The sequence below is a fragment of the Lampetra planeri genome, chromosome 74 (assembly GCF_965212315.1).
Source record: "Lampetra planeri chromosome 74, kcLamPlan1.2.h2, whole genome shotgun sequence".
Classification (NCBI taxonomy): domain Eukaryota; kingdom Metazoa; phylum Chordata; class Hyperoartia; order Petromyzontiformes; family Petromyzontidae; genus Lampetra; species Lampetra planeri.
In genome coordinates this window covers 4899865-4927481 of record NC_136179.1, presented here as the reverse complement: position 1 = coordinate 4927481, position 27617 = coordinate 4899865, and the positions used below count along the sequence as shown (strand labels likewise).

Here is a 27617-nt window from a genome sequence, read left to right as displayed (position 1 = left end):
TTCAGGTGAAAGTTACATGAACTGATGATATGGTTGGTTTGACGGTCGAAGGCTAAAGTTGAATCTAGGATGACGCCGAGGTAGCTGAAGTGATCGGTGAACCTGATGCTGTGACCGAAGATGTGTATGTGTGTTGGGAGTGCTGATGAGTTGAGACGTTGCTTGGTACCTAACATGATGGCCACTGACTTTTTCGGATTAAGGGCTAGGTTGTGTGCAGTGAACCACTGTTGCAAGGCAGTGGTACATTCCGAGAGCCTCTCGAATCCAGATGCATTGCTAGAATCGATGGCGGTGAATAGAATAGTGTCATCCGCGTATGAGTGGTGCTTAACACTGAAGCTTGCGATGAGCCGGCCGATCGGGGAAGTGTAGGCTGTGAAGAGCAGGGGACCTATTACAGAGCCCTGGGGAACCCCGCATAATGCTATTGTTTCAGGCGATGTGGACGTGCCCACCCTGACTGAAGATTGCCGGTCAGAAAGGTACGAAACTATCCACTTGAGTGCTGAGCCACATATACCGAAGTCAGATTTCAGGAGGGAAGTAAGGAGCGAGTGGTTGATGGTGTCGAAGGCTAACGAAATGTCCAGACTTACAAGTGCAACAGTTGAGCCAGAATCAATGATCGTTAAAATGTCATCCGGCACTCTAGTGAGTGCTGTTTCTGCAGAGTAGTTTTGACGGTAAGCTGACTGGAAGCAGCAGTAGTTTGCGGAGGAGGTGATGTGTGGTTTTAGCTGGGCGAGGGCTAGTCGTTCAAGGAGTTTAGAGAGGTTGGAGAGATTAATGATGGGACGATAACGAGATGGGCCATCCGGGTCGAGACTTGGTTTCTTTAACAAGGGAGAAACCAGGCCAGATTTGAGGTTGGATGGAAAACACCCCATAGAGAATGAGGCATTTGCGATGTTCCTGATCATGATGGAGAGTTCCGGAGCACATTGCTTGAACAAGGAACCTGGGAGCACGTCGAGTGGAGATGACTTCAATTGAAGTGATTCAATTAAAGAGAAAACGTCTTTTGTAGACGGCCTCGCTCCTGTTCATTGCTCCCCGGGTGTGATCGTGTGCAGTCAACAGTATTTTACCTTATCTCTACCTCGCGTCGTTTCCTGTGGCGTGCGTGCACCTGCGTCTTAATTTCTTTGAATTACCACAAAGGAAATGTACGTACATGCTGTGGTTCACACACACATATCGACTTTTTCAATCTAAGAATGTATTAATTTGAACTGTTTAAAACATGTGAGAACTCAAGACACCAGGATACATCTCATTTTCAACAGTAACCTACGTTATCAACATAACTAAAGAAATGTAAATAAATATAAAATACAGCAACCCCCCTCCTCCCAATCAAACATATATATATATAAACAAAACCAACTGTTCACTTAAGAAATCGAAGCTATTTCACAAACATAACTGTATATGGTATCAACATTAAACATTTAATCTAGATTTGAAGTTTTCGTGACTGCAGGGATCCATACTCTTACCCGCCGTAGCTAACCATTGTTATAACGCTGTGGGCTCTCATGATATTGTTTTTTTCCGAGACCAAGGTACTCTGCTAACCTTCAGGCTACCATCAAAGGTTTGTACACGAAGCCATCCAAATATACAAACATAGAAATAACTTCAACCGAGAACATGGATATAAATTGAGCAATCATTGGAAGGATGTTATTAACCAGGTAAAACCCAACTGATTTTGTAGTGGTTGTCGTCTATCATATTTGCCGGGTACTACTACTCTATTTGTTCCCCTCTGCATCCCCAGCTCTCTCGGCCTCCCACTCCCAGCCCCGCCCACTCCCCCCCAGCCTCGCGTCCCTCTCCTGGCGTCCACCCAGCGCTCCCCTCCCCCTACCCAACCCCCTCCCCCCACACCCCCACCCCTCCCTCTCCCCCTTGCTCCTCCCCCTTTCTTGCCTGTATAACCTCTTACCACGGCAACTCTCTCTCCCACTTCAGCAAAACATTATCTTGCTGTGGTTTTCCCACCTGATGATTGCTTGTGTTGCAATCAAAACGTCGTGATTTAATTTATTTTATTTCATACCTACGTGACTTTACCGAAAGAACCAAAGAGTATTAAACATTTAATTCCTTTCAGCACCAATTGGCTCCAGCAAACTCGTTTTATACTGATCATAGTACAACTTCAAAATTAAGTTGCAGAATCATAATATGTTCAACAAATCGCATGTAACTATCGTATAAATTTAAAAGATTAGGATATTTGTCAAATTGTGATTGAGATCGAAGAATAGCCAAGGACGGGTGTAAAACAATAGGTGCTTTGGTGAAGTAGGGGGATTAATTGAGAAGGGGTGTTGACGGTGAAGCCTACCTGACATGATGAGACAGTTCATAAGTTGCACTAATGAGCTCTGACAAATCACTTACAATTGTTTGAAGATAGTTTAAACGAAAATAACTATATACTGCTTTGAAACTCAATAATTATAATTGGCAGTGACTTACACATTTGATCCAGCACTCTGTATGCGAGGGTTGGTGGATAACGTAGATTTGTGGTAAATCAAAAGCTCTTGAGCTGTGAAGTAGCGAGAAAATAGTATTACGGATGTGTTGCTTACAACCATCTTTGCAGATATTTTGTATTATCCCCTCACAGGCATTGATTGTCTCCACTTAGACCTCTCTTCTCCCATAACAAAAAAAGACAAACGTATAATGAAACTGGTATTGCAAGCCAAATATCTCAATGCCGAAAATGTACCTGCAAATTACCCAATTGGGATTAAACACAGCAACATCGCCACTTACTGCGACAAACTTTGCAGGACTCTCTTGGAAAATAATCATGAGACTCAGTGAGGCATTCCTGAGTGAACAAGCGTAATACATTATACGAAAAATGTCCACTTTCTGTGAAGACAGACGTACAAAAAAAATATTTTACAAACACGTGCCAGCAACGAGTTCTCACTTTACGACGAATCTCTCAAGCGTAACTGATTTCCCCACTTCCTCTCTGTTTCCCTCTTGCCATCCTTTATTTATGCACCAATCCCTTCAACCCGTCTACTTGTCACTGATGATTCGCCAGGGAGCTCCCACCCTTAGTCCGCTGTTGTTTTAGTGCAGTAAGGCTGAGCGAGGGATGCCGAGTTGAGAGAATCCTTTTACAAACTCGCGCATAGCAAGTGCTTTCGTTGTTGCTGCATTATGCCTAAATAAATCAGCAGTTGTGTAACTCTGGGCTGCTCATTTGTGTAAATGTAAAGCATTGGTCTTGAAGTTTAATGACACCTGTATTGCTGCTTTTATCATGCAGATAATGTATTTCTCCGTATATGTCTAGTATAATGACAGTAGACTCTACCTGCGGTGTAAGTCAACTAGTGGCCACGGGAGGTAATGACAGGGGAGTCAGCCTACAGTGCGAATGCACTAGTGGCCACGGGAGGTAATGACAGGAGAGTCAGCCTACAGTGCGAATGCATTAGTTTCCACGGGAGGTAATAACATGGGTGTCAGCTGTGAGGACGAAGGGATTGGTGGCTACGTGAATGAGCGTGGTCAGGTGACTGAAGAGGACAGTAAATCTGCAGGTGGAGTGAGCGTCCAGAGTCCGTGAGAAGGTTCGGGAAGGTGGGACACGGCCTCGGTCCATATATAAGGGAGATGCAGTGGGGTCTCCCATCTGTTCAAGTGAACATGTCTTCAATAAAGAAACCATCTCAAGAAAAGTGTGTCAAGTCGTCTTTACAACTAATGTCCAAATTGGAATGTCATCATGCGACGGCATAGCCGCAAGGAGAATTCACTGATGATGACTTCGGACGGGGAGGAGACCCCATTGCAATAAGCCCCGGGCAGCAGGGACCCGGTGAACAATGCCACAGGTGAGGAGAGAGCGGCGGCGGTAAGGAGGATGGAGGAGGCCAGCCAACAGAAACAAATAAACGAGGAATGGGTCGAAGTGACAGGACGGCTGGACCGGCTGTTAGCAGCGGTCTCGCAGCTCACCATGCAACTTGTCGCAGCTGTGGCGAGAGGAGGAGCAGTGGAGAGCAAGGTGGGAATCTCCGCGATAGAAACCGCTTAACCGATGGCCGCCATTTCGCGAGTGAACCAACTGGCGGCCGAAGCAACTACAGCTCTGGTGGCGCAGGAAAGAGCAACTGACCGCCTGTGGCAGATGACGCCTGTAAAATAATTTGTAGCAGTGGGAGGCGACTGCGGCGCCTTCACTCGAAGGTTCGAGGCAGTGTATTAAGCCATCGGTTGGAAGAGTAAGCATTGAGAGCCCTGCCTACCGCCCTTAATGATGATGCCCTCGCGGTGTTTTGAGCTGTGCCGGAGGAGCGAAAGGCTATGCTACAAAAGACGTATGGTGAGATAATGGCCATGTTTGATCCCCCATCAAATACGCTGAGAATGTTCCTGCAGCGAAAGTGGGGGGAGGCCGAGACATCCCTCACTGATCGCAGCGCGTTGATGGCGCTGGGCCAGGTAGCGTACCTGCGGATAAACGAGATGGTGCTGGATTATCTGGCGATGGAGAAAATTCTGATGTTGGTGCAGGAGATAGGGGTCATGCTGCCAATTATGGAGGAGGAGGCGCAGGCCTCCCTGTGGGTGGCCCGATGTTTGGAGGTGCACGAGGGGATGATCTGGCAGCCTCGTGTGGTGGCATGGACGGGAGATCCCATGTCGGGTGAGGCCTCGACAGCCCGGTCAATGGAGAGTGCAAACACGCCAACAGAGGAGGATCCAGAGCTGGGGGAGGAGGTGATGGCTGCGGTACATGGGTGGGTTCGACGCCGGAGGGAGACTTCGCGATGGCCTCAAGGATGGGGACCAAGGGGGGAGGTGACCGCTCCGCAATGAGGGCCCACGATCGCCTGCTTCAGGTGCGCTCAACCGGGGCACATTTTACGGGGATGTCGGAGCAATGCCCGGACAACGACGTCGTCAACATCCATCTTCTCGGCAATGGCCACTCCACAACTATGCAGGCAAGTTGTGGCCCGAAACATCAATTCATATATCTAGGCGGTCGTACCCCCCGGGCTCCATTATCACCCAGCATCCTTTGTCGGTCACATCGGTTGCGTCGGTCGTGGGTGAACGGCGAGTTCCGACTCTAGGCGGGTGGCCCAAGTCGGGCATTCAAAGGAGGACTTTGGCTCGTCGAGTAGTAGTGGCTCCCACAGACACATCAGCAGTGGCCGGCTCAAGTGATGGGATAGAGGTGCGTGTCTTGATTGACATTGGCACATCGGCCACCATTATTTCGGAATTGATATACAGCATGCTGTCATCGAGTGGCCGCTGTGTGACACTGGTTGTGAGCGTGTGTGTGGTGGCTAATGGAGGAATAATGGGGATCATGGGCCAGGTTAAAGCATTGTAAAGATTGGGGGGATTGCGATGTCGGCACCTGTTTTGATTTAAACAACGCTGGCTGTCCCATACCTGTTGCGCACTGACTTTTTAAATAGAATGCCCCTCAAAATCTTTATGGACCAGAAATATATAGAGATGCCATCGGGGCATCGGTTGTTTTTTCTTGGATTCTGTTGGAAGAAAGGCGGGTGAAAACGTCGTAGTTCAGCCCTTGGTGAGGGAGTCGGTAGAGATCCTGCTAGGCATGCAGATGTTGGTTCCCTTGCGGTACCGCAAGTGGTCACATTTAGCTGACCCAGATGCATCGGTTCTCCTTACGCCGTCCAACAGAACGACCCATGGGCTTATGCTGGTCGGTGCACAGATGATCCTGAGCGTGAGCCAGGAGCCGTTCCTGCAAGTGTTAAATGTGGGTGGAAGGACAGCTATGGTCCCAGTGGGAACCGTGTTGGCTCATGCCATGTCCGTGTGTTGCGAGGCAGGAAACCCAGCAGCGACAGATAGCGCAGGAGTAGTGGAAGAGAGAGACGAGTCAGATGGAACTTGGGCAAAAAACCTTTTGTAACGAGAATCCTAATTTGGCTAAGGTGCAAAGCAGCGAATTTAAGTCGTTGTTGCTGCAGTTTTCGGACGTTTTTATTAAGGGCAAGTTCGACATCGGTCGTTCTACTCTATTGCAGCACCACATTGATATGGGAGACGCAGCCCCTATTCGCCATAACTCATATCGGATGAGTCCGGTGGAGAAAGAGCATGTGAAACAGATGGTAGATGAGATTATGCCGACGGATATAATTTCGCCATTGAGCAGTCCTTGGGGTGCCCCTATAGTGCTGGTAAAAAAAGTCAGATGGTATTCAGAGGTTCTGTGTTGATTTCCATAAACTGAACAAGCTATCAGTGATTTAAAGCTTTCATGACTGCAGGGATTCATCTTCTTGGTTCTTTCGGTAAAGTCACGTAGAAGGGAAGTAATAAAATAATAAAAAATAAAACATAATAAAATAATTCTCACGACGTTTCGGCTACAACGCAAGTAGCCGTCTTCAGGTGAAGAATGAGACACTACCAAGCTAGGAGCTTATATATACGCTGGGTTGGAGGTGCAAGAAGAGCGCCTTAACAAAAAGAATGTGCATATGAAGAGGAATTTAGCATATTAATGGGAAATGCGTAGGAGGTGGGCGGGGGGGTTTCAAAGTCATATTATGCCCATGCATTATGCAGGATCAGCAGCACCAAGGGAGGGTGTACGGAGTAGCATTAACAAAGGAAAGGAATGTTAATAGTATGTAGCTGCAGTTACTAAACAACCACGTAGAAAACTAAAGTATAAACTACATAAAAAAAACTAAAGTATAAACTGCATAGCACCATCAGTGTACTTACTATACTCTACAATAAGCTGAGTTACTTACAGCAAGTAATACATTACAATTCTACGTCGTAAAAAATTACATAATATGCTTCCATCTAAACTTTATTCTCTTACATCACACGAGCATACACCGTACTATATACTGCCATAGATAAACCCAACATTAAATTATATACTGTATTGCTATAAACTTCCATGGTGATTCACCATGGAAGTCGAAAAAGATGGCAAGCTACCCTTTTTGGATGTCCTAATCAAAAGGAGACCTGATGGTTCAATGAGCCACTCTGTCTACAGGAAAGCCACCCATACGGATGCTTACCTAAAACCGGATTCCCACCACCATCCATCCCAGAAGAATTCCCTCATCAAGACTCTATATCATAGAGCCCAATGCATCTCCGACCAGGAACACATTTCCAGTGAACTCAAACACGTACGCCAAGCTCTTAAGGCTAATGGTTACTCCGACTGCACAATCCGCAAAGCCATCACTCCAACCATCAAGAAGGATCCTGTTGAGGAGCCTTTCAAGACCATCACCTTACCCTACATTGCTGGGGTCACAAAAAATATCTCCAAAATCCTGATTAAACACAAGATCCAGGTCCGATTCAACACAGTACACAAAATCCGTGATGTGGTACCGTCTGTAAAAGATGTGGTTCCAGACATACAGTACCCTGGCGTCTACAAACTAAGTTGCCTCTGTGATAGCAGTTACATTGGGGAAACCAAACGACATGTCTCGGACCGCATCCGTGAACATAAAGCAGACCTGAAACACGGTAGGACAAACTCCTCAGCCGTGGCAGATCACTGTTACAACTCAGTGGGCTCACATGACATTGACTTCTCCAAGACAGAGGTTCTCTGCAAGCCATCTGGCTATCATGAGAGATTCGTTCATGAGGCGATCCACATATACAAACACAGAGACAATTTTAACCGAGAAGATGGATTCTGGCTTAGCAATCATTGGAAGGACGTAATAAACCATTTCGGATCTTAACTGATTGTGTTCACGTTTACGGTGACTTTCAGACCGCGTTTCCACTCACTGGCATTGTATTCTCCGCAGGGAATGGATTCTTTGCTCCGCTGCAAGTTTTCCCCCCACGACTCACCCATTGACACGACGGTCAATTGTACAGTGTATAATAACAAATAGTATAACATTCATATGCTTAATACAATGTACAAAGTAATATATAGTATCGTAATTGTATAGTAAACATATAGCAGTGTGATACACATTAAGGTGGGTAGAATAATACATAGTGTTATATTAAAATGTATAAGGTATAGGGTGGTTTATAGCAATACAGTAAATAATTTAATGTTGGGTTTATCTATGGCAGTATATAGTACGGTGTATGCTCGTGTGATGTAAGAGATTAAAGTTTAGATGGAAGCATATTATATAATTTTTTACGACGTAGAATTGTAATGTATTACTTACTGTTAGTAACTCAGCTTATTGTTGAGTATAGTAAGTACACTGATGGTGCTATGCAGTTTATACTTTAGTTTTTTATGTAGTTTATACTTTAGTTTTCTACGTGGTTGTTTAGTAACTGCAGCTACATACTATTAACATTCCTTTCCTTTGTTAATGCTACTCCGTACACCCTCCCTTGGTGCTGCTGATCCTGCATAATGCATGGGCATAATATGACTTTGAAACCCCCCCGCCCACCTCCTACGCATTTCCCATGAATATGCTAAATTCCTCTTCATATGCACATTCTTTTTGTTAAGGCGCTCTTCTTGCACCTCCAACCCAGCGTATATATAAGCTCCTAGCTTGGTAGTGTCTCATTCTTCACCTGAAGACGGCTGCTTGCGTTGTAGCCGAAACGTCGTGAGAATTATTTTATTATGTTTTATTTTTTATTATTTTATTACTTCCCTTCTACGTGACTTTACCGAAAGAACCTAGAAGAAGCTATCAGTGGCTGATGCATACACGCTTCTGCGTATGGACGATTCGTTGGACATGTTGTCGGGTGCTTGTTTTTTTTCTATGCTGGATTTGTTGTCAGGATTTTGGCAATTACCCCTGGATGAGTTATCTAAACCAAAAACTGCATTCCGTATACCGCACGGACTGTATCAGTTAAATTTTCTCCTGATGGGGTTGCATTCAGCACCTGCCACATTCCAGAGGCTCATGGAGTTGGCTCTGGCAGGACTGCAATGGGACTTATGCTTCATTTATTTGGATGATGTGATTGTGTTTGGTCATACATTCGAGGAGCATTTGCAATGGTTGCCTACGGTGTTATCCAGAGTACGCTCTGCTAATTTGAAATTGAAGCCAACTAAATGTAATTGATTGCAATCCTCTGTACAATACTTGGGACGCATTGTGTGTGCTTCTGAAATAGCTACAGACCCCGATAAAATGGCATGTGTGCGGGATTGGTCGACCCCAACGTTTGTGGGTGAGGTGTGCAGTATTGTCGGGTTCGTGTCCTATTATCGACCATTGCAAAGCCATTGCATGCATTGACTGCCAAGAACCAAAAGTTCATATGGGGAGAGGAGGAAGAGGTTGCGTTTGTCGGACTACGCGACTGCCTCTCCAATTTCTCTCTGCCCTTCATCTTAGACATGGACGTGAGTGACCTGGGTATCGGGGCTGTCCTGTCTCAAGTAAAGAACGGAGTGGAGAGGGTCATCACCTGTGGTAGTCGCGTTCTGTCGCCTGCTGAGCAGCAGTATTGTGTTACCTCGAGGGAGCTGCTGGCAATGGTCTGTTTTTTTCCAACAATACAGGCCCTACCTCTATGGCAGGGACTTCAAGATCCACACTAACCATGCGGCCCTGCAGAACTCCCTGTGAGTAGATCAACCTTCTGGCTAGCTCTCACGCTGGTTGGAAATACTGCAAGAGTACTCCTTCTAGGTGGTTTATAGGAAGGGAGCGAGACAGTAACAGGGACACGTTATCTCAGCTGCCTCGTGGGGAACTGTGTGTATGTGCGTCGGGCATGGCGCGGTGTAAACCATCTGCATCTGTGTAGCCAGAAGTTGTGGCTTCGCTGGGGGAGGCAGAACCCACCGTGGTGAATGTGCATCGAGACAGCACACTGGGGTTGATGCATGCGGAATGGGGACAGCTGCAGATAGAGGATGGTTCGTTTTTGACTTTGCGGCGTCGCACGGAAACAAACTGGTATACCCCTGCCTCGGCAGGAGTCCCGCGGTTCGTTATGCACGAAGGACTTTTAATGCAGTGGGATGGGGTCACTCAAAATTGGTGCCTGGTGGTCCCTACTTCCCGACAGGGTAAGCTGATGCGTGCGGTGCATGACACCTTAGACGTCATAAGACGCTCTTGACTTTGCAGCGAGATTTTTACTGGTCTGGATTGTTGACCAATGTCCATCAACTGGTCGCGGGTTGCACGGAGTGCGCGCGCCGGAAACCCCCGTTGCAAAAATCTCAGCCCCTGTTGCAGTCCATCATGGTGTCCCATATCAACGAATTGGTCGTGCTAGATATCCTGGGCCACTTTAAGGGTTTCACAACAGGGTAACAAATTTATCCTTGTGGGGGTGGAATATTTTACCAGGTGGCCAATCGCTTGGACATTACTGGACCAAACAGCTGCATCCATTGCTGGCACGTTCCTGCATGGCTATGTGTTGGACAAGAGTGTCCCAGAGGAGCTACTGATTGACCAGGATCGAAGTTTTTCATCTAAGCTGCTGTGCGAGGTGTATAACGCATTGGGCACTAAAAAGATTAGAACGTCCCTACACCACCTTCAAACGAATGGAATGGTAGAGCGCTTGAATAGGATGATCACATCCATGCTTTGTCAGCCAGTGAATGAGGCACAAACGGACTGAGACTTGCATGTTCCAGGGGTTCTGGCAGCATACGGGATGGCTCCACATGCCTCTACGGGGTTTTTCCCTTTTTTTCTAATGGATGAGAACACGAGCCCTCCATAGAGGCTCAAGTGGGTTACGGCTTCAAATAAACAAATGTTGCACACTCGAGATGAAAGACGTGGGCAGGTGCTCCAAATCGAGGGCAAGCACATTTATTTATTGGGGTTCATATGAATCTTGGGAAGAACAGCACCGTCACTCTGTAAAATGCAACAGAGCGTGTTACACGCAGCAATCCTTCCGAGACGCCATTAACCATGTGGCTGGTTTACACGTGCGGTTATTCATTAACCCTTTCTCTTAAACCCAATTCTACTGCTGATAAACCATCTTTGTCTTTGACAATCACATTTGCACATCACTATTCGAATATTACTTTAATCCTAAGCTGTATGTCTATCTATACCATCCACTTCTATCGGTATCTTACACCCATTATATGTACTGTATGTGTACAGTATACGTACTGTATATCACCATTGTACAGCTCACTACTTTACATGTGTTCTATGCTCAATAGCATTGCAAGTAGTCATACTCTGGGTACATGGGCATGGTTATAGACTAAACAGTATTAGAGTTAGAGAATTACAATGACAGTAACTAATTACAGTGCGTCATCCCTTTACAATGCACAGTGCTAAAACGCCTCTAATTGCATATATCACAAACGAACAATTCAAAGCCAAGCTTAAAATCTAGAACAAGTCTAGAACATTTATATAACGATCAAAAACAACCTTTGGGTCCTTTACCTCCTTTACCTGTAAAATGCAACAGCGCGTGTTACACGCAGCAATCCTTCCGAGACGCCATTAACCATGTGGCTGGTTTACACGTGCGGTTATTCATTAACCCTGCCAGCCACCTACAGGCCCGACTCAGACATTACATGCTGCTGTACACACATGCATTGATGCATTGCACAGCACATCAGGACTTTCACAGAACCACACTTTACTCCCTTGCTGCACAAGGACATTTAAAAGAGTGATCCATTCCTAATGTGCTACACAAATACAGGACGTACCCGTGCCACTGCAGGTTACGTTTGGGCGGGTGTCGGAGGTACGTGCTGCGGCGAGGGAGAATATTGCCTGGGCAAGAGCCGCTAATGAGAAGAGTGCAGGGTGGCGCGAGCACTTGCTTCCTTGGGCTGTCGGAGACAGAGCGTGGCTGCATTGCCCGCAGGTGCCGCTGCGTACATCACCTAAGTTGCACCACCCGTGGAGGGGACCGGTCGAGATTGGGGAAATTAATCGGCCGCAGTGTGTACGAGTACAGGCGGGGCGTCACTTTGGTGCCACAGCAACGGAGCAACTCCGCCGGCGCCGCCATCCCCTCGCACCAATACACACAAACGCACGCACACCCCCAATTAAACACACACACGCACCCACGTATCGATGGGGGGGGGGTGCCTGGCACCACGGGTTTTCATCCAAAGGGCCCCTAGCAGGGATGTCCCCCAGTTTCCCGTTGACGGGAGATTGGCCGACCAGCCCCCAGGCTGGATTACATGGCGGCCCCCCTAAAATCAACTTCAAAAGTGGCAGGGGTGCATAGAGCTTTACAGGCTGGCCGCAATGAAGTATATACAACACTGGAGGTAGCGCCTCGAAGGCAAACACTCTACGGGCAGTGCAAACAGTGGGGGAAAAATCCCTGGGCGCCCAAGGAAGAGTGATTTAAAAGAGAGACACAGGAAATTACCGGTGAATCAGAGATGAGAAACGCAGATACGGGGACAATGGAAACGGGGGGAAGAGGAGGGGGGGGATGACGTGATGCCCCCTCCCCCCGTAATGGCTAGAGCGTTCAAAACTCGGCAGGTAAAGCACTTGATTGGCCGTGCAGGATGACATCATGTCACCCGGGGATTAACGGGCTCTGAGAGGTTAAGAGGGGAGGGAGAGAGCATATTTAGATCAGAGTTCTCCTGCGACTGTCGAGAATCCCAGCCGCTCTTAGCATCCTCGTAAAACCTGCCGGGTGTAGCTGCGAACCGTCGGCCAGGCAGAGTCTTCGCTGTACAGCGTCCTCCCCAACTCCCACCGTGTCCGTGCGACACCGTGAGTGTGTCTGCGATGTGAGTGATCGTTCGTTGGTCGATTCAGCCCAGTTCGCTAGTTATACCTAGCCTGAAATAGTCGCACATCGCGAAGGGTAGGAAATAAGAGGCTAGACGCTGCCCCATAGGGTGTTCGCTGGGGGCCATAAACAGGGGTTCACTATTTGCGCCGGGAATAAAACCTTAGTACAGATTGATGGTTGATGCGTTGTGCGTGTGTGTTAAGAGTGTTGGAACAGCGATTGGCGCACTGCGGTGTGTGGGTGATACAATCAGTGGGCGTGGGTGATATAAATCAGTGTGTGTATGACGCGTGCACATATTAAAATATAAACGGTCGCCCACGTCAGTGCGTGCACGTGCGAGAACCGCAGTATTAACGGCGAGATGCGCGTATATCGCGCAGAGAAAATCAGTGGGTGGGTATCGCGTGAGCGCAGATTAATTAGTTAATATCCGAACAGCGGCGAAGCCGAGCCGTGGCTGCCAGTGGGTTAATCAGTAATCACCCGTGGGCCGTTCGCCGTGTTGACACAACAGCTTAGCCTCCAATCCGCGGGGAGAGCACGAACACACACACACACACGTGTATTGGGCAATCAGCGCGGGCAGGTGGAACGCCGCGAGTGCTGACGTGCGTGTTGTGGAGTGAAGAGCGCCCATAGGGGCGCACGCGTAATAATCCCAGGGCGGTGGTGAAGCAGCCGTGAGACATATCTCTCCAAGAGGGTGCTGGCACGGGGGGGCCTGTCACCAAATCGGCGGTGGCCCGGCAAGAAGCTCCCGCGGGGAGGGGGGGTGGATCAGCCCCCACATCACAGTTGGTCTGTCCACCCATTGCGCCTCAAATCACATGTCCATCCTCGCCCAGCCATCTCATCTCCATATACTGTGCGGCCAGAGACTGGTGTATCCGATGTGCCAGGGCAGTCGTCCAAAGTAATTGTACAACCCGGGAAATGCATTGTGCGACCCTCTGATTCTCAGAGGCCCACAAAACTCAGTCATGTGCGATGGACCAACATCAAGGACCCGTTCAATAACTTTACAGCTGCGATAGTGGCTCTCCAAACCACGAAGTGGACTTTCGATTCCCAAGGCCAAATATTTTTTTTTGTGTGGACCCCGGTGTAGTTGTTCTGTTCGTGTGAGGTGGCTTGCACCACTCACTTGTCATATTGTATTGTTGGTTTCTATAGTCGAGCAGCGGCTTCATTCGATGCGGATGTGTTTGTCATTCTGCCATAATTGTTGATTTTTCGTCTTTTTTAAGTCTTGGTATTAGCCAGGACGGCTACATTTTTAAGTAGGGGGGAGGGCTGAGGTAATGACAGTAGACTCTACCTGCGGTGTGAGTAAACTAGTGGCCATGGGAGGTAATTACAGGCGAGTCAGCCTACAGTGTGAATGGAATAGTGGCCACGGGAGGTAATGACAGAGGTGTCAGCTGTCAGTACGAAGGGACTGGTGGCTACGGGAATGATCGAGAATAGAGCGTGATCAGGTGGAGCGAGCGTGCAGATTCTAGATTTGAAGCTTTCGTGACTGCAAGGATTCATATTCTTAGGTTTTTTCGGTAAAGTCACGTAGGTAAAAAATTAAAATTAATAAAAGTAAAATAAAATAAAAATCACGACGTTTCGGAGGCAACACAAGCTTCCGTCTTCAGGTGGAACCGTCACAGCCACGACAGCTGTATCAAGTAAATGAGAGATTACAAGAGCTACCACTCCGTATATATAATGGTTGAGGGGGGAAGGGCCCGGAAAGGCACACTTTTTATTAATATGGTAAGGTGAGGCTTAAGACTAAGAATAGACTGCATAACAAAAGACTGAGCCTTTGTTATGGAGAGGTGCGGTTTGTGACTAACGCCTAGCCTACATAACAAAAGTGTGAAAAAAGAAAAAACTAAACCTGGTAAAACAAAACTGGCTGTCTGTGATAGTTGTCTGTCAAATAAGATGGTCCAAATAAGTGTAGTTAAATCTTTTTTGCATGGTTAATCACATCTTTCCAATGATTACTCAGTTTGTAACCATCATCACGGTTGAAATTATGTCTGTGTTTGTATATTTGTATGGCTTCGTGTACAAACCTTTGATGGTAGCCAGGAGGTTTGCAGAGCGCCTTGGTCTCGGAAAAGACAATTTCATGAGAGCCCACAGAGTTGTAGCAATGATCGGCAACGGCCGAAGAATCAGTTCTGCCGTGTTTCAGATCTGACTTGTGCTCGTGGACACGATCAGAAACATGACGTTTCGTTTCTCCAATGTAGCAATCACCACAACTGCAACTCAATTTGTAGACTCCAGGATACTGTAAGTCGGAACAACATCCTTCACAGATGGAATCAGATCACGGATTTTATGCACTGTACTGAATCGGACTTGGATCTTATGTTTGTTTAGAATTTTGGAGATCTTTTTGGTCACGCTTGCTATGTATGGTAACGTGATAGTTTTGGTCGGAGTTTCATGTGGCTGTTTCTGTATGGTGTATGGTGGGAGAGTCAGCGAGAAGGTTCGGAAGGGGGGCGTGGCCTCAGTCCGTATATGAGGGAGATGCGCGAGAGATTCGGGGTTGTTGCAGTGGGGTCTCAGTCTGTTCAAGTGAACGTGTCTTCAATAAAGAAACCATCTAAAAAAGTGTATCAAGTCGTGTTTACACTTGTATATTCGATCGCTGGCCGATTATGCAAATATCTCCCGTCAATAGAAACTTAAAAAAACCCAAGTGGTAATGTTTATCTGAGACAGGATTAAAATCCGAAGCTTCCACTTAGCAAACCTCAAGTTCTCCACACTCTCGATCGTGGCATCCTCTCCTCCATCCCGGTACTTCAAAATTGACACATGTTAATGTTGCACGTAGATGTTTGCTCCAGGCTAGGCCTGGTGTACTTGTGTGAACTATTGGATATGTAATGACAATGGGGCCTGCATGCAGTGTGGAAAAACTAGTGGCCACGGGAGGTGGTGACAGGGGTGTCGGTTGCGAGTGCGTGGGGACTGGTGGCTGCGGGAGTGTTGGAGAGGGGAGCGTGGTCAGGAGACGGAAGAGGACGGTGGAGTCTGCCGGTCGAGGGAGCATCCAGAGTCAGCGAGAATGATCGAGGGGGGCGTGGCCTCGTATTGATATGTGGGGGAGATGTGCAGCAGACTCGGGGCTGTTGCAGTGGGATCTCCGCCTGATGTCAAGTGACCGTGTCTTCAATAAAGTACCAGCTCAAGAGAAGTGTGTTAAGTAATCATTACAGATAGAGAAATGTTGCTTCTTTCTCTTGTGTGAAGTAAATACAGACCACATTTACCACGTAAATGTGTTGTTTCTATAATGATAACTTTCACCCCGTGTGTCAATCCACTGCTGGATGAAACCTTCCTACGCAGTGTCGGTCATTGGGGCTGTTTCCCCATTAGCCGTCGATTCCTAGCGCAGTGAGTTAACTACTGTGCTCCCTCTCCCCTCAGGCATTTTTTTTTACATTGTAAATGGTCAGCGCTGGTAGGAATGCTTGCGAACTATGTGTGGGTAATGTTAAGGGCAACCGGAAAATGTGCAATATCCGCGTTATGAAAACTGGACTTTCCCTTTATACAGCTTCGTGTGAAGTGCACGACCACACAGTTGGTGTTAAGCGGGCTGTGTGCCCAAGGACTGTGGGGCACATGGCTCACCCGGAGCTGCCGAGGGCCGTTATCGCGATGGCTCTGTTGGCGACGTGCGGAGCAGGTAACAGATTATCGTTCTCTTATGCACGTGAATGCTATATGTTATGTGCAAGAGCCTGCTTTGTTTGCTGGTACACCAGAATATACGCGTGTAGACACTCATAGCTTCACAGCCGTGGAATGCACATGTTTGCTTTTAGAGGTCGAATGATTCGGACGAGAGGCCACCCTGGCTATAGATACAGTGAGGGAAAAAAATATTTGATCCCCTGCTGATTTTGTACGTTTGCCCACTGACAAAGAAATGATCAGTCTATAATTTTAATGGTATGGTTATTTAAACAGAGAGAGACAGAATAACAACAACAAAATCCAGAAAAACGCATGTCAAAAATGTTATAAATTGATTTGCATTTTAATGAGGGAAATAAGTATTTGACCTCTCTGCAAAACATGACTTAGTACTTGGTGACAAAACCCTTGTTGGCAATCACAGATGTCAGACGTTTCTTGTAGTTGGCCACCAGGTTTGCTCACATCTCAGGAGGGGTTTGTCCCACTCCTCTTGGCAGATCTTCTCCAAGTCATTAAGGTTTCTAGGCTGACGTTTGGCAACTCGAACCTTCAGCTCCCTCCACAGATTTTCTATGGGATTAAGGTCTGGAGACTGGCTAGGCCACTACAGGACCTTAATGTGCTTCTTCTTCAGCCACTCCTTTGTTGCCTTGGCCGTGCGTTTTGAGTCATTGTCATGCTGGAATACCCACCCACGACCAATTTTCAATGCCCTGGCTGAGGGAAGGAGGTTCTCACCCAAGATTTGATGGTACATAGCCCCGTACATCGTCCATTTGATGCGGTGAAGTTGTCCTGTCCTCTTAGCAGAAAAACACCCCCAAAGAATAATGTTTCCACCTCCATGTTTGACGGTGGGGATGGTGTTCTTGGGGTCATAGGCAGCATTCCTCCTCCTCCAAACACGGCGAGTTGAGTTGATGCTAAAGAGTTCCATTTTGGTCTCATCTGACCACAACACTTTCACCCAGTTGTCCTCTGAATCATTCAGATGTTCATTGGCAAACTTCAGACGGGCATGTATATGTGCTTTCTTGAGCACGGGGACCTTGCGGGCACTGCAGGATTTCAGTCCTTCACGGCGTAGTGTGTTACCAACTGTTTTCTTGGTGACTATGGTCCCCGCTGCCTTGAGATCATTGACAAGATCCTCCCGTGTAGTTCTGGCCTGATTCCTCACCGTTCTCATGATCATTGCAACTCCACGAGGTGATATCTTGCATAGAGCCCCAGGCCGAGGGAGATTGACAGTTCTTTTGTGTTTCTTCCATTTGCAAATAATCGCACCAACTGTTGTCACATTCTCACCAAGCTGCTTAGCGATGGTCTTGTAGCCCATTCCAGCCATGTGTAGGTCTACAATCTTGTCCCTGATATCCTTGGAGAGCTCTTTGGTCTCGACCATGGTGGAGAGTTTGGAATCTGATTGATTGCTTCTGTGAACAGGTGTCTTTTATACAGGTAACAAGCTGAGATTAGGAGCACTCCCTTTAAGAGTGTACTCCTAATCTCAGCTCGTTATATTAATGAGGGAAATAAGTATTTGACCCCCTCTCAATCAGACAGATTTCTGGCTCCCAGGTGTCTTTTATACAGGTAACAAGCTGAGATTAGGAGCACTCCCTTTTAGAGTGTGCTCCTAATCTCAGCTCGTTACCTGTATAAAAGACACCTGGGAGACAGAAATCTTTCTGATTGAGAGGGGGTCAAATACTTATTTCCCTCATTAAAATGCAAATCAATTTATAAAAATTTTGACATGCGTTTTTCTGGATTTTGTTGTTGTTATTCTGTCTCTCACTGTTCAAATAAACCTACCATTAAAATTATAGACTGATCATTTATTTGTCAGTGGGCAAACGTACAAAATCAGCAGGGGATCAAATACGTTTTTCCCTCACTGTATGGAACTTTCCTAGAATAGAAAAGAATGTCAATACCTGGTGATTAAAACTGCTTTATAACAATAAAAACCAGAGTTGAAACGAACCCAAACCACAACGGAAATACAAAATTAATCGCCAAAACCAAAAATGTAACTAAAATTTACTTTATTCTGAAATGAATCCCCCAAACAGGATTTGGTTACATTTTTTTGCGGCTGGGGCATTAAAAGTGGAAATCGCCGGGATCCTTCGGCCACGATCACTGTCATTACCTCTTACACTAGAGCAGCTGCTCGTTAGCTGTGGGCCCTCAGAGACTCAATAAGAGAATTTGTACATGGAGCTCAGCACATGGCAGAGGGCACAAGAACGACACAATTAGAAGGTGAGGGAGCTACCCTCACTTAGACTTGAAAATAGCCATGTACACTGGTGACAAAGACACAGAGACAAAGACGGGCTAGAGCCGCCAATTTTGCCGATAACATCTAATTAAATTTGACCCCATGTTTGACATAAACATGACATTGAAGGGGTTAACTTTTGCTTTACTTATTAACATAATCATTCAAGAGTAGATTTCAGTCTTTTCAGCTGGGCAGTGGTGGTTAGTCCAGCGCTGCATAGAGACAGCAGTGAGGGTTGTTGGATCACACACAGATGCTGTGAAATTCCCTTCCTACGGGTGTCGAGGAGCATCCATAACCCTAGCATGCCAGGAGAATGCGGTAGAGTAAATGGATTTATATTATTTGTCCCATTTTCTCTATCGCTGTAGGATAGAATTGTCTGTTTTTACATATATGGTTATGACTGTGATGGCGCTTTGGGTAGCAAAAAAAAACTTTACTTGACTGCGGTGTTGCTACCTCGCACGCATCGGTTTTCCCTAGGTTATGTGATCTCCTCTAATATGTAAGTGTAGTGGTTTCACACGCGCTAAGGGGGGAAATTGCACACATGTGCGTGTGGGTTACAGTGGGGGCATATCGGGACACGTGGCTGTTGCCAGGGGCCGAAGGGTGCGTCGGAGACGGGCGGCTGGGCAATTAAGGATGCAAGGCTGTGATTGGCTGGTTGTTGTTGTTGTTGTGTGTGAGATGGCGCCTCCAAGTCTGGGAAAAGAGGCAGGTGGCAGCGGGGGCTGGGGGCGAGGGGCGTGGGGGGGATGCCAACTAATTAATTGGGAATTAATAAGGGTGGGGATAAATAGAAGGGAGTTTTGGAGTTGCGGGGAGTTGGAGTGGAGTCGTGCCTGGGAGCGGATGCAGATGGTCGGAGCTGAAGACAGGGAGTAACAGAAGAAGTATAGGGTAGCAGTGGAGTAACAGAAGAAGTATAGGGTAGCAGTGGAGTAACAGAAGAAATATAGGGTAGCAGTGGAGTAACAGAAGAAGTATAGAGTAGCAGTGGAGTGAAGGAAGAAGTATCGTGTAGCGGCTGGAGTGAGACGGAGAAGCTGCGAGAGAGTGGCTGGAGTGAGACGGAAAAGCCGTGACAGAGCGGCTGGAGTGAGCCGGAGAAGCCGTGATAAAACGGAGTGAGACGGAGAGACTGCGAGAGGGCGGCTGGACTGTGACGGAGTAGCGGGGAGGAGAGTCGAGAGAGACGGCAGAGCGGACTGAGCGAGGCCGGCGGAGCGCGGCGAGCGAGCAGAGAGCGCGCCAGAGAGTGTTACTGAAATGTGCTGCATTAGTAGAAATAAAGAGACGACAGAAAAGCAAGAAATTGTCCGTGTAACGTACAGCACTACATAAGCACTAATGAATTGGCCGATAACATCTTCATATATAGAGGACCGCAGAGCTGGAGTGGGGGGATTTAGCGCCTTGTTGGCTGCTTTCCCGCTCATGTGTAGTTTCTCCTCGTGCGGCGGCACGTTACAAGTTGTAATTATAACTATTAAAGTATATTTGATAAACACTGTGCAGCGTGCAATATTTATTGCTTTGACTGCCCATGGTGTATGTGTAGTGGTGGTGTTGACGTGCGCCGACAGTGATGGATCACGGGGCGGCACGGGGTGCGGGGTTGGGCACGCGATGTGGGCGTGGTGTGGACGCGCGCGCCGGGAGTGAGGGATTACGGGCGGCGCGGCGTGGGTGGTGAGGCGCGCTGACACGAGGTGGGAAAAGAGGATCGTAGCCAGCGCCCGGTGATTGGTCAAATGGGATAGGTGCTCTCAGCGACGTCCGCAGGAGGGGTATAAAGGGTGACGCGCGAGAGCACTCGGGGTTGTTAACCAGTTGAAGATCGAAGACGGAGTTGAAGGAGTAGAGCCCGAGACCCCTAGTCCCGCCGTCCTTATCGGGACCGGGGCCCTGTGTGGCTCGAAGGCGAGACTGTGGGACCCGTGGTCCGACGCCCATGTGGGTCGGGACTGTGTGACCCAGAGTCGAGACGGACACCCTGGCTGGGTGTGTTCCGAGAGGCTACGGGGCGTAAGAGCCCGTGTTGGTGTAGCCAGGAGAACTGTGTAGGGTTAGGCTGGTGTTAGCCACCCGAGTAACTGAGTGGGTGTTGGTCACCCGAGTAACTAAGTGGGTGTTGGTCACCCGAGTAACTGAGTGGGTGTTGGTCACCCGTGTAGCTAAGTGGGTGTTGGTCACCCGTGTAAATATCGTTGGTTCAAATAAAAGAGTGTGCTACCCGTGAAGTCGTCTCCCGCCGAGTTACTACATTACAACTGGCGTCAGAAGAAAACCTGTCTTCAAGAAGAATGGACACTAGGAAGACTACCCGTACCCACGAGCGAGGTCGGGAAGACGACGGCGTACCGGAGACACCAACCTCGGGAGGAGAGGACGAGGAGTTGCCGCCGATGCAGCACTTCGCGGTGATGGCCGACGCTCCGCTCGCCTCCGACACCAGCCTACAGGACGCACACTCCCGCCTGGCGGAGTTGCTGCTCGCCGCCGCAGCAATTTTGGCGGAAATCTCCGTTCCAGCGGGCGGAGGGACGGCTGCGGGGTTGGAGGAGGGAGCGAGGCTGGAGGGATCCCGCCAGAAGGCGCTTCGCGCCAAAAGTTTTGAAGTTGGCGCCGTTTTTGAGGCTCCGCCATCGATTGGCGGGAAGCGCGGACACCACGTAGCCGGAGATCTCCACTCAGCGCAGCCCGCGTCATCAGCGCGCCGGAGCTCTCCATTTTGTGCCTGCAGACGGAGCCGACATTTTCCACAACCACAGCGGCGCGCGGGAAAATCGCTCCGACATCGACGACGATCGGGTCCTTCAGCAAAGATTGCCCGCGCTGTCGGCGTTCAAGGCGGATGGGGGCGACTGGGGAGCCTTCCAACGAAGGTTCCTCGCACATCAAGAAATGTCGGGGTGGTCCGACACCACTGCCCTGCGCGCGCTACCAGCGATGCTCGACGACGACGCGCTTGCAGCCTTCACATCTGCTGCAAGGTCGTCCCGCTCAACGCTCCAGGCCGCGCTACACCTAATGGCTAAGGTGTTCGGGCCGCCCTCCACCTGTCGCCATCAGTTCTACGATCGGCGAAAGGCGGTTGGAGAAACAACGCTCGCCTATCGCACGGCGCTGCTCGCCCTGGCGGACGCAGCTTTTCCCCGCATGGACAAGGAGGGGAAGGACGCCATGGTGACGGAGCAGCTGCTGGCGTTGGCTCACAATTTGGGAGTCCCCATTAATGTGGCGGACGAGATGGACATTTGCTCCCTGGGGATCGCCACGAGTATTCACGCATACGAAGTCCTCAAGCACAAGCCGACAGTCATCTGCGCATCGGCGGGGAACGCGGCACCGGCCGCCATGGTCGCCGAGCCTCAGCCTGCTGCGGCTCGGGAGGAGGCTTTCACCGTATCGAGACCGGGGGAGTGGAGAACGGGAGGTCGTTCGCCCACACGTTTATCCCGCAAGCTGGAGCAACCGAAACCTACGACGTCCCTCGTCGTCTGCTACAACTGCGGGCTTCGGGGTCACGTCGCGTCCGGGTGCCGGGCTCCGCGTCAGCGCGCCACGGGACCACGTCCGGATGACGACCAGGGCCACAAGTCATCCCAGCTGAACCCGGCAAGTCGCGGCACCTCACACGCTCGGTCCACGTACGCGGCACGTTCGGGTCGCCGCTTGGCGGTGGGGGAACCGCGTATGGGCACCGGGGGTTCGGTTCGGTGAGGGGGGTTCGTACACGACCCGAAAGCAGTTCAATGGTCCGAATTGGCCCACAGGATAGTGGCTGCGTCGGCCGGGTCGTCCGTGGTAACGGGGTTTATTGACGGGGTTGAGGTCCGGGTGCTTGTGGACACGGGTGCGTCGGCCACTATCATTTCGGACCTTATTTATAACATTCTTCCCGTCCAATGTCGACCCCTTCTGCCAGTGGACGTGCCATTTTACGCGGCGAACGGGGGTTCCTTGGGAATCATCGGCCAGATTCGGGCGTCTATTTGTATTGGCGATATCAAATTGGCGGGTCCTATTTTTGTATCATCATCGCTGGCCGTTCCTTGTTTGCTAGGTACGGACTTTCTGTCTAAAATGCCCATCAAAATTCTCATAGATCAGGCCTGCATCGAGCTTCCATCGGGACGGCGGGTTGCGTTTTTGACGAGTCCTACTAAGATACGCACGGTTTGTGCGACGGTGCAGGCGTTGGCGACTCGGACTGTACGGGTGCCCCCGGGATCGCAAATGTTGGTACCCCTTCGGTTGAGGAAACCCCTCGGGGTGGATGCGGGGGCACAGGGAGTTCTGTTGGGGCCGTCTAATAGGGCAAAAGGGGACCTCGATTTAGCGGTAGCTCAGACCATGGTGAGGGGGGACAGTGAGCCGTTCGTTATGGTCCTGAATACGGGGTCGCAGCCGGCCGTGATTACACAGGGAACGGTACTGGCTCACGCCGCGCCGCTACCCGTCGAGGAACAGCTCGTTGCTCACGCGGATTCGAGTGTCGATACGCATCCTCAAAGTGAGGAGGGGACTGAGTGGTTGGACTCGTTGTGTGCCGGGTCTAGTAACTTGTCCAGTGTGCAGTTGGGAGCATTGCGGGGCTTGCTACTCGAGTTCGCTGACGTGTTTAGCAGACACAAGTACGATTTTGGCTGCACAGACCTTTTGCGCCACCACATAGCTACGGGGGACGCGGCCCCTATTCGACAGAATCCCTTTCGGCTCAGCCCAGCCGAAAAGGAGCATGTGCAGTCGGCGGTTAATGACATGTTGGCGGCAGACATCATTTCGCCCTCTTCCAGTCCGTGGGGTGCTCCCATCGTCCTGGTTAAAAAACAGGATGGGTCCTTGTGCTTCTGTGTCGATTTCCGCCGCCTAAACAAAATCTCAATGGCCGATGCGTATCCGCTCCCCAGAATGGATGAGTCGCTGGATGCCTTGGCGGGAGCACAGTTTTTTTCGACGCTCGATCTGCTTTCGGGATTTTGGCAATTGCCCCTCGATAACGAATCAAAACCAAAAACCGCTTTCCAGACACCGGGTGGCCTATTTGAATTCAATCGATTGCCCATGGGCTTACATTCCGCTCCTGCCACGTTCCAGAGGCTCATGGAATTGGTTTTGTCAGGTCTCCAATGGGACACCCGTTTGATCTACCTCGATGATATCATCGTTTTCAGCCGGACTTTTGAGGAGCACCTCCAGCGGCTGAGAGCGGTGTTCCTCAGGATGCGTTCCGCTAAGCTTAAATTTAAACCGGCTAAATGTTATCTGCTTCAGGAATCGGTCAGGTACTTGGGCCATATCGTTAGTCGTACAGGGATATCGACAGACCCTGCTAAGACGCAATGCGTCAGCTCATGGCCAACGCCAACCTCGGTCACTGAAGTCCGCAGCTTCATAGGATTCGCCTCCTATTACCGACGTTTTGTCAAGCAGTTTGCCACCATAGCCAGGCCCCTGCACGCTTTGACGGCTAAAGGTGTGCGGTTTCACTGGGGGCCCGAGGAGGAGGCTGCGTTCTGCTCCCTTCGTGACGCCTTGGTGCAGGCTCCCCCCTTGTGTTACCCCGATTTCACGCAGCCGTTTTTGCTCGACACGGATGCCAGTAACACGGGTATCGGGGGAGTGCTCTCACAGGTGGTCGGGGGGGTCGAACGGGTGGTCGCCTACGGTAGCAGAGTTCTGTCCCCTGCGGAACAACGCTACTGCGTGACACGTCGTGAATTGCTGGCGATTGTATTTTTCATACAGCAATTCAGGCCGTATTTTTACGGCCGTCATTTTACGGTTCGTACGGACCATGCGGCTCTCCAATACGCTATGCGGGTGGCGCAGCCGTCCGGCCAATTGTCCCGATGGTTGGAGGTCCTTCAGGACTACCAATTCACGACGATTTACCGCAAGGGATTGCGCCACTCGAATGCGGATGCCTTGTCGCGGTTGCCACCGCGCACGGAATGCGCATGTCTGCTGGGATCGGCGCGGTGTAAACCTCCTGTCGCCGTTCCCGCGGAAGTTGTGCTCGCCGCCACTGATACTACGGGAGTCGACGCTCCCACGGGGAGGGACTCGCTGTTAGCGTTGCCTCTCATCGAGTGGGGCTGTCTCCAAATGGCCGACAGCTCCCTACTCACGCTACGTCGGAAGGTTGACGCTCCCGAGGGGGGGGAAACGCGGGTCGGTTTCTGGGTGTGCAGACAGGGCCTCTTGATGAAGTGGGACAACATGTCCCGGCGTTACGCGCTCGTTGTGCCTTTTGCCATGCGGGGTAGGGTCGTCCTGGCTGCTCATGAACGACTCATGCATCTGGGTTTTCACAAAACGCTCGCCCTAGTCCAGCGAGACTATTATTGGCCGGGGATGGGCAACGACGTGGCGAACATTCTTAAGGGATGTGTAGGGTGCGCCCAAAGAAAACCGCCACCGATAGCGGCTAATCCACCCCTGCAATCCATTCAGGTTTCGCGCATAAACGAATTGGTTGCGTTAGACATCTTGGGGCCCTTTCCCGCTACACCTAGGGGAAATAAGTTCCTGCTGGTTGGCGTTGAGTACTTCACCCGCTGGCCCATGGCATGGCCACTCGCCAACCAGTCGGCTGCGGCGGTGGCGGACGCCTTTGTCCAAGGTTATGTTTTGGACAAAAGCGCCCCCGAACGCTTGCTGACGGACCAAGGGAAGAATTTTTCGAGCGTTTTGTTGCGCGAGGTGTGCGACCTGTTGGGTACAAAGAAAGTGCGTACCTCCCCGTACCACCCGCAGACTGACGGGATGGTTGAACGTCTGAACAGGACGATTACGTCTATGCTGTGCCAACAGGTCTGCGACGATCAGGTTGATTGGGACTTACAGGTACCGGGGGTACTCGCAGCCTATCGAATGGCCCCTCATGCGGCGACGGGGTTTTCCCCATTTTTTCTTATGTATGGGCGGGAGGCCGATCCGGCCATGGACGTCCAGCTGGGGATTTCCCAGCCACGTGCAAAATCAAAATTGGCAGACCACATCAAGTTTAATATCGCCAAATTGGCTGAAGCGCGAGAGGCTGCGAGATTGAATTCGCGGTCTCGGCAGATCGCGAACGAGAGATTGCATGGACGGAGGGTGCATACGCACGATTGGAAACCAGGCGATAAGGCCTGGCTGCATTGTCCACATGCACCGTTGGCTACGTCCCCCAAATTGTTGAGACCATGGAGGGGACCGGTGGAAATTGTGCGGGTTACACGACCCCAGAGTATACAGATTAAATGGGAAAAACGCCGTTGGTACGTGCACCCCTCCCGACTGAAACCCTACGTGGCACCGCGTGACCCCGCTTTGTGCCGTAACGACCGGGCGTGTGATGTGACCGTCGACTCGGGGAGGGATGTGTCGCAGGCTGATCCTCACGTGTCTCCACCTGACCCACCCCCAGGTGTCTCGGGCCTGACGGCTGCTGACCGTCGGGAGCCGGAACCCCGCGGCACGCGCGGATCCCCGATGCCTGGCCAATGCCTTCCTGAACTGCCGGCACCACCGGACGGTCAACCGCGTCTAGTGCCGTACGACGGACCGGCTAGGCGGACTCGGGCTAGGACACAACACTTTTTGTGAAGAAAAAAAAAAAACATAAATAAATAAAAAAAAAATTCAAACCTGAGCTCGCCCCCGTGTTCCCCCTCTCCCAGGGTAATGTCCCGTTCAAGGGACGCTCGGAAAGAATGGGACGCTGCACGAGTCGAAGAAACACATTTTTTTTCCGCATACACATTTATTGTTGTCACTCGCCGGATTGTACATATTGTTCTTGTTATTGTAGTGGCATTTGCCGATCTTTGCGGACTGCGGTGTTCGTGTTGTGTTGTGTTGTTATGTTTGTTGTTGTGTTACGGGGCACACATGGGGGCTAAGGGGGTGTTGTTATTTTTATAGCAGCCGGGTCGGCTGCGAGCTATGTGGTAGGGGGTGATGTAGTGGTGGTGTTGACGTGCGCCGACAGTGATGGATCACGGGGCGGCACGGGGTGCGGAGTTGGGCACGCGATGTGGGCGTGGTGTGGACGCGCGCGCCGGGAGTGAGGGATTACGGGCGGCGCGGCGTGGGTGGTGAGGCGCGTGGGAAAAGAGGATCGTAGCCAGCGCCCGGTGATTGGTCAAATGGGATAGGTGCCCTCAGCGACGTCCGCAGGAGGGGTATAAAGGGTGACGCGCGAGAGCACTCGGGGTTGTTAACCAGTTGAAGATCGAAGACGGAGTTGAAGGAGTAGAGCCCGAGACCCCTAGTCCCGCCGTCCTTATCGGGACCGGGGCCCTGTGTGGCTCGAAGGCGAGACTGTGGGACCCGTGGTCCGACGCCCATGTGGGTCGGGACTGTGGGACCCAGAGTCGAGACGGACACCCCGGCTGGGTGTGTTCCGAGAGGCTACGGGGCGTAAGAGCCCGTGTTGGTGTAGCCAGGAGAACTGTGTAGGGTTAGGCTGGTGTTAGCCACCCGAGTAACTGAGTGGGTGTTGGTCACCCGAGTAACTGAGTGGGTGTTGGTCACCCATGTAGCTAAGTGGGTGTTGGTCACCCGTGTAAATATCGTTGGTTCAAATAAAAGAGTGTGCTACCCGTGAAGTCGTCTCCCGCCGAGTTACTACATTACATATGCATTACTGAATGCACATTATAGCTACCATTAATGCATTGATATATACAGTTATTCCGTTTTCTGTATTCTGGGTATGTACGTGCCATTTGGAACAACTTAAACAATCCACAGTTTATATTCTATGGGTATTTCGGTAAAGCCACTTAGATAGAAATATAATTAAAATATAACGATGTTTTGATTGCAACTT

At 50.0% G+C, this 27617-nt stretch overlaps 1 protein-coding gene across 1 annotated transcript in view; it reads left to right on the top strand.

Moving 5' to 3' along the window:
• The first annotated feature begins 16360 nt into the window (after nt 1–16360).
• Nucleotides 16361–27617, top strand: part of LOC144737849 (uncharacterized) — a 42285-nt gene continuing 31028 nt past the window's right edge. Inside the window, exon 1 of the mRNA XM_078620722.1 lies at nt 16361–16477. Coding sequence (XP_078476848.1) covers nt 16414–16477 — 64 coding nt within the window. The 5' untranslated portion in view covers nt 16361–16413. The remainder of the gene's footprint in view (nt 16478–27617) is intronic.